Source organism: Apium graveolens, chromosome 4, assembly GCF_009905375.1.
Source record: "Apium graveolens cultivar Ventura chromosome 4, ASM990537v1, whole genome shotgun sequence".
NCBI classification, from domain to species: domain Eukaryota; kingdom Viridiplantae; phylum Streptophyta; class Magnoliopsida; order Apiales; family Apiaceae; genus Apium; species Apium graveolens.
This window is the reverse complement of record NC_133650.1, coordinates 28,865,710-28,874,006: the sequence shown is the minus strand read 5'-3', so window position 1 is coordinate 28,874,006 and position 8,297 is coordinate 28,865,710. Positions and strand designations below refer to the sequence as shown.

Here is an 8,297-nt window from a genome sequence, read left to right as displayed (position 1 = left end):
TAATATGGGTTTAGGGTTTCACGGTTGTGTCGTTATTAGTATGTACAACCAATGAAAATGAGAACATAAAATATTACCTCGGTCTGCTTAGGGCTTCACGGCTGCGTTGTGTTGTTAGAACGTATAACCAATATGGGTGTATGGTTTCACGACTACGTTGTTTTCTTTTAGGAATATAACATTATTGTCCTGTTTTCTGTAGTGATGGACGATGATCTAAGTCAATGGATAACCCTTCCAAAATACAGTACACCTTACATTAAGGGGATAAAGGATTTTTTAGAAAATGCATTTCCCAAATTTTCCGTAGGCGATGAAATGTTGTGCCCTTGCAAGAATTGTAGAAATGGCAAGTGGCATACTCAAGATCTTATTTATGATCATCTTATTTGTCATGGCCCTTGTCCATTGTATGCGAATTGGATTTGTAAGGTTTCGAGCAAAGATCATAGGATAGATATTGAACGGGCAGAAAATATGGGTTTTGAAGATTCCTTTACCTTCGGAGATAATTTGGACGAGATGTTCCATCGTACTAATGATACTACTGGACCGAATGATGATGCCAAAAAATTTTATGGCCATCTTGAAGAAGGAAAGCAGCCCTTATATCCGGGCTGCAAAAAATTTTCCCGCTTAAGTTTTATCATTAGGCTGTACTCTTTAAAGTGCATTCATGGGATTTCGGAGTCGGGTTTCGGGGATTTATTAGAGCTGATAAAAGATGCTTTTCCAGAAGCACACATTCCTTTGTCTTTTAATGCGGCAAAGAATGTTATTAAAGATTTAGGGCTCGATTATCAAAGGATACACGCCTGCCCCAATAATTGTATGCTGTTTTGGGCTGAAAATGAAAAAGAAGAAAATTGTAAAACTTGCGGTGCTTCAAGGTGGGTCGTAGTGGAAAAAAAAAGGCGCCGTGGACAATAATGGGAAGAAGTTAATTCACAAAGTCCCGGCAAACGTGATGCGCTACTTTCCACTCAAAAAAAGGTTGCAACGCATGTTTATGAGCAAAGAGTTATCAGAACTGATGTTATGGCATGCAAAAGGTCGAAAAAAGGACGGCAAACTTCGACATCCCGCTGATGCAGAGGCTTGGAAGGCATTGGATGCTCGTTATCCTCAATTTTCATCCGAGAACAGAAACATCAGATTGGGCCTAGCCGCTGATGGTTTCAATCCTTTTCGTACTATGAACATAAGTCATAGTACTTGGCCAATTATTTTGGTTAACTACAACATTCCCCCCTGGCTGTGTATGAAGCAAGAGAATCTAATTCTTTCGACACTCATATCTGGTCCCGAGTCTCCGAAGAATAATATAGATGTCTTCATGCAACCTTTAATTGCTGAACTGAATGAGATGTGGGAAGTAGGCATTGAGACTTATGATGCCCTTACTGACCATACTTTCAACTTGCGCGCTTCTTTACTTTGGACAATCAGTGATTTTCCCGGGCTAGCAATGCTATCTGGATGGAGCACAAAAGGAAGACTAGCTTGTCCAGTTTGCAATTATGAAACATCCTCTATGTACCTAAAACATAGTCGGAAAATGTGTTACATGGACCATAGGAGATTTCTCCATCCCGAACACCCATGTAGGCTTGATAAAAGAAAATTTAATGGTCAAATTGAATTGAGAGGTTGTCCAGAGGTTCTAACTGGAACAGACATTGAAGAATTATTGGCAGGATTTGTAAATCATTTTGGGGGGAAGAAACCAGAGAAGAAAAGAAAGCGCCAAAAAAATAAGATTAAGTCGAATTCGCCTTTCAAGAAAAAATCAATATTCTTTGATCTGCCTTACTGGAAGCACAATGTTTCTCGACATAACCTTGATGTTATGCACATCGAGAAGAATGTGTGTGATAAAGTACTTGGCACATTGCTCAATATTGCTGGAAAAACAAAAGACCATATAGCAGCTCGCCTAGATTTGCAAGAACTTGGCATCAGAAAGGTCCTCCATCCTGTTCTATCAAGTGACGGGAAACACCTTGAAATAAGGGCTGCGATATTCGACATGACAAATGAAGAGAAAGATTTATTCTGCTCTGTCCTTAAAAATGCTAAATTCCCATATGGAAGTGCCTCTAATATCAGCCGGTGTGTGCACATGAAGGAGAGAAAGGTATCTGGCTATAAGAGTCATGATGCTCACTTTTTCATGCACTACTTATTACAATTTGCAGTGAAGAAATCTTTGAAACCGGAGGTTGCAGTCCCTTTTATCAGATTATGGGCCTTCTTAAGAGGTATTTGGAGTAAAGTCATCGACTTAAGTGATCTTAAGAGGCTGCAAACAGAAATAATTGAAATTATTTGTCAATTTGAGACTATATTCATTCAGGCTTTTTTTGATGTGATGGTCCACCTTTTGATTCACTTGTGCCAAGAAATTGTATTTGGTGGACCGACCCATGTTCGAAGCATGTGGCCAATTGAGCGCTATTTAAATAAATTGAAATCTTATGTGCGGAATAGATCTAAACCAGAGGGATGTATCGCCGAGGGTTACGTGGCCGGAGAATGCTTGATATTTTGTTCAAGATTCTTGGGTGGCCATGGAGGATCAAAATTTACCAAGGCTGCAAAATTTGAAAGTTTTCCAGAAAAAGTAGAATTTCCTATTGGTTCACGCAGAAATAAAGATGGAAAGGCTGTGAATTTAGTTGAAGTTGAATGGATGGCTATTCATCGTTATATTCTATTCAACTGCGGGAATAAAGAAATTGATAGTTTAATCGAGTAAGATTCTAGCTACTAATTGTGTTTAACTGTTATAGAATTAGAACCTGTTTTGTCTTGATTTTTAACTAGGTAATTATTGTAGGGAGCATCGAATCTTAATAGAAGGACAAGCCAAGTCAAAAAGATACAATCGTGAGAGAGAACATTCTGAAGATTTTTGGAAATGGATGAAGGGGGAGGTCGGAAAAAAAAGATAACATTTCAAAGGAATTGGAAGTGCTTGCAATGGGCCCTAATCAATCAGCGAAGAAGTATAGTGGTTATGTACTTAACGGATATCGATTCCATACAAAGTACCGAGATGCTAAATGTACAACCCAAAATAGTGGGGTATTTCTAACTGCTTTGACTACTAGCTTTGCTAGTTCAAAAGATCAAAATCCACTGGTCGGCGATGTCAATTACTACGGAGCAATTGAAGAGATTTTTGAAGTTGATTATTGGGGAGAATTTTCTGTAGTGGTGTTCAAGTGTTGTTGGTATAAGGAAGAGAAAGATCTATATGGTTTAACTCGAGTTAATTTTAACAGATTATGTCAGAAGTCTGATCCATATGTGCTAGCTTCACAGGTGCAGCAAGTCTTCTACGTAGAAGATCCTACTGAAAAGATGATGTATAATGTTATAAAGAAATTGCCAAGGGATTGGTGCGATGTCGAAGCTAAAAATGCAAATGAAGAAGCCGGGGATCCAGTTTTACATGATTTACACACTAGTGTTCCTCTAGAAACAGACACGGATATTAACTGGTGCAGAGATGATGTCCCAACACGACAAGTCCCCATCAAGGCTAGAACAAACGAAGAAACTACTTAAATTTGTAATTCGAAATATGTAACTATCAAGGGCCTAGTTTCTGATGTATCAACTGTTAATGAAGTGACTTCTTAATTGCCTAATTTATCATGTTTTAATGTATTTTCTTTTAATTAATTAACTTGTTCTTAATATAATGTTCTGTTAGTTTTAAATCTGCCCTGCTCTTTATGCGATCGCTTCTTAATTTAGAGCATTATTAAATTTATTGACTTGCATACTGCTCTTTTAATGTTTCTTTTAAGTGTTTATTTTTAAGTGTTTTTTATTTAAGTGCCATGTCTCAGATTATTTTAATGATTTCATCTAATTATACTTTCTCAATTTTTTGTAGGATGGCATACATAAATCTCAGGTTGTACCACCAGGGTGAGTTTCAGCCTACACGGTATGTTGGTGGTAAAGAACTGATTATAAGGAATGTCGAAGTAGATAGGTTTTCGTACCCTGTATTGATGGATTATGTCAAGGATGACCTTGAATATTCAGAAATTGGAGGGATTTATATGAGAAAAGGTGATAAGCAGGGGGGGTGGCAGTTGGTGTCCAATGATGTGGACTTGTGTTCATTAACTGCAGGAGCTGCAGACGGTGAAAATGTTGATTTTTATCTTGACAATGTCGTTGATAGCACTATCGAACCAATGGATCAGATGCGGCCATTTGTAATAATACGGCCAAGAAAGGATATCTTAGCAGGTAATATATTAATTTCATTTCAGAAATATACCTTAATTGTAGGGGCATCAGAAATATATAGGTGTTACTACATTTAGATTTTATTCAAACTCATAATTATTGTTTTTATGTCTTTATAGCTAAAAAGCAAGTCAAGCGGCAGTTTGTAACCACTCATCAACTACAGCAACAGAAGATGAACAAGAAGGCAAACCAAGTTGATAAGGCTGGGAAGAGGAACTCAAAGAACTTTCCCCTAGAGGGTACTCGGAAGTCACCACGGCTTTCTAGAGTGCAGGAAATCACTGATGGTGATGATTGTGAAACTCCTCCAAGTGTTAGGAGGAAGTTGAGTTTACATGATACTCATGAAGATGAGCGTATGGGAGAAAATGAACTGGAGGTTAGCATATAATTCAGTAATACCTATAATTTTCTTGTTAGATTATTGTTGTTTAAGTACATGTAAGTACATGTATGTAACCCCTTTATTAATCCAGTAATTCCGTCATACCTATATTAACATAAATTTATGTGAAATTGCAGAAACTACCCCCTCCACCTCCTCTAACGGAGTATGAAAAACTGAGAGCTGTCACAGTAAAGAGGAACAATGAAGTATTTTTTGCCCTCAATCTTCCTACACTCTCTTCTGAAGTGAGAAACTCAATCTTAAAAGATAAATCCAAAAAAAAGAAGCATGTGCAAGAGGGGAGCGATGAGGAATATGATCCAGCTGTGGATCTTGAGGATGGTGGATCGGGAACTCAAAGGAAGGCTGCTAGTAAGGATGGTGGATCAGGAACTGAAAAGGTATGTCATAAATGTCATAAAGCTATCATTTTCACATTTTCTAAATTCTTCCCCAAATGTTTCATCGGGGTTGATAGTTGTAATTCATATATACACAAACATTGAGTTTTACATGATTTATGTTTTAGAGAGGGAAAACTGAGAAAAGCAAGGTGCTTATTGGACGTGGACCAACAACACGGTCACGAGCCAATACTGTTATATCACAGAAGGAAGGAACCGAGGATGCTACTGAGAAGGAAAATCAGTCATTATCACATATGGAACCTGCAGAACCTCTGATTCAGCTACCGTCAATTGAAGCAAATGGTTCAATGGAGGCTTTTTGGGCTATGCGAAAGCGCCAAAAGGAAGCAGCTGCAGCGAAATCGAAAATTTCTCCAAGTACAACTGCAACTACAAAGACTGCTACAGAAAATGTTGTTGAAGAAAATGTTTTTCCGGATATTGAAGAAGAGGAGGAAGCAGGTATCTTCTTTCCTTTATTTATGATTACATAAACTGATTATTTATAAAGGAATTATTCCTTTAAGGCCCCTTAAAGAATACTCACTTTGAGGCTACCCACATTCATATATTTTCCATAATTGATTAATTTGCATCAGTTTAGTAAATTACTTATAATTGAGGTTAATTGGCATAAGGTTATTTATGTCATTTAAGTTAATGAAATTGTGAAGTTAACCATGGTTAATTATGTGATAGATGTAAAACTTCTTGCACAAATTTAATTAGCATATGTAATCTATAATGCTGTTAATTGTTATTTATGTTTTTATATAATTATTAAAACATAACCCCCATGAGAATTAATGTATTCTTTATGACAGTAGGTCCTTTAGAGTGTCCAGAATCCAAGGTATGCGTTATCTATATTTATCATTTTAAAAATAAGGGCTGCTTATTATAAAGACACCCATTAAAAAAATAAAAACTAAAAATAAGACATCTTTATAGACCAATCTTTGAAATACAACATATTAGAAAAACACCCATAAATATAATCAAATTTATTATAATATTCCTACTTTGTTTGATTTTCCTGCAAGTAATTTTTGCTCATATGTAGTTGAAGTTCCTATAAGGCTGAGAGGACCGACGAGGATGGATAGGGTTCATACCAGAAATATGGACCATCGAGTTGTCCTTCAGATGAATGAAAGGTTCCAGCCCATTTCAGATGAGGACAAAGTAATTTCTGAACTTAGTAACTTCTTGGGGACACTCGCAAAGCGATGCGTGTCATTTACCTATGTTTCTTGGCGTGATGTTCCGAAAACTTTGAAAAATACACTGTGGAATTATGTCAAGGTATCACATACATTGTTTAATTATCGTGATTTATTTTTCTGCAACATTACCTTTGATTAACTGTACTTGTGTTCTTTATTTTGTTGACTTTTTCCAGCAAAGATACATTATACCTGATGAATGTGAAACATGGGTGTTGAAAACCATTCAGTCATCTTGGAAGACACGTAAGAGCCGAATTAAGAAGGCGCATTATAAAGCATTTGAAACTGATGAAGAACGGATGGAAAATAGGCCAACTGATATTCCCCTTGAGAGTTTCAAGATGTTGCTGGAGTACTGGAATGATGAAAGCATTAAGGTTTTCTAATTTCCCTTGCACTTTCATATTTAATTATGTATTTATATTTGATCTAAGTGACATAAAGTTATTTCACATTTTTGTAGAAAAGAGCAGCGACAAATGCAAGAAGTCGATGTCAGTATACAGACACACACACTACTGGTCCAAAGACTTTCGCACAAATTCGAAACAATATGGTATGGCCAGAATCTCAATTACGCATATTAACCTCAATAAGCTAGTTGTTACGCAAATATATGAATGTGGGCAGCCTTCTGGTTACATATATTACTATATATCTAGAAATTAATTTCTATATTTCTTTTGGCTAACTTGTTCATTTTTGTCAGAAAAAAAGGCAAAGAATCAGCGTCCACCACCTGAAGCAGAGGTTTTTGTTGAGACTCGTGAGCGTACTGATGGTCGTGAGTATAAGACCAACACTGAAGAAATAAAAAACAAGATTGTAAGTGTTTTTTATTAATCTTAGTGCTTCTGAATATCCATTAATGTCGCAAGATGGTTAATTAGTTGTGTTTTATGATTTATTTGGTGTTTAGAAGTTTTATTTATGTACCTGCATGCATTTTTATTTAATGATTACTAATTGTGAATTTAATTGGATTAAATTATTCGGTTATTTTGAAATTAGTTAGTGAAGCATTTAAATTATTGTGTGACCAAGTGTTCGTTTGTTTTTCTGGTATGTAGAAAAAGATTAAGGAAAAAATCAGTACGAGCGAAGATCCCAACGAGGAACTACTTTCTGATGGAAAAAAACATGGGCCATCTTGGCTCCATGGAAGATGTCCTGATGCTGCAAAAGGTTACTCCAGTACTGCTGGTTCGACAAATACTTATGTACAGGAGTTGGCAGGAAAGATAAAGCAGACTCTGGTGAGTGAAGTCGAGGCATCGATGACAAAGAAGGTACAAGAAGAAGTGGATATGCAAGTCAACAAGAAGGTGCAGGAGAATATGGCCTGGTTACTTAAGAAAATAGCCGACGCAAATCCAGGCATCACAATCAACCATCAAGATTTCAGCACAACCAGCGATAATGACAATTACCTCACACCAGTTACCGGAGGCTCTGGACTTTAGATTTCAGATGTGCACCTTTTTACATATCTTATTTTGCGTACTAGTAACAAGTGTTATCGTACTAGCTTTTGGATGTTTATTTATCGTCCTAGACTAAGTAATTGTTCTTTGGAGTATGTGGAGTATGTGGAGTTGGTGAATTGTGTGAAACCGCAGTATTTGGTGGGGGTTTGTGAAAACTGATATGGAGTTTGGTTGAAATTGTTTATTTGGTTGACTTGGATGAAAAACAGATTTTATGGCATGTTGAATTTACAAACCATTCCTGTCAATTTTTTTTTTGAAAAATATGTTACATTAGGTACTAAAAATGTTACAAAGAAATTGGTATAATACAAAACATTACTGTTACAATATGCATCAAAGGTAACATTAAATTATGTCTATAGTATCACATTATGTATGTTACCTTTTCAAACAAATAGGGCCCCAAAATGGGGCCCACCAGTGGGCCCTACATGTGGGCCCCATTTTTTTTTTGAAATTCTGAGTCCAAAGGTAACATATATATTGTGATACTATAGACATAGATTAA

General features: G+C 36.5%; 1 protein-coding gene across 1 annotated transcript; it reads left to right on the top strand.

Moving 5' to 3' along the window:
* The first annotated feature begins 967 nt into the window (after positions 1 to 967).
* Positions 968 to 2,758, top strand: LOC141718459 (uncharacterized). Its single transcript, XM_074520846.1, has one exon. The coding sequence runs from the start codon at positions 968 to 970 to the stop codon at positions 2,756 to 2,758; it is 1,791 nt and encodes a 596-aa protein (XP_074376947.1).
* Positions 2,759 to 8,297: the final 5,539 nt, after the last annotated feature.

Excerpts from the sequence above, each read along its gene's own strand:
- LOC141718459 (XM_074520846.1), top strand. The coding sequence starts at position 968 with ATGCGCTACTTTCCACTCAAAAAAAGGTTGCAACGCATGTTTATGAGC.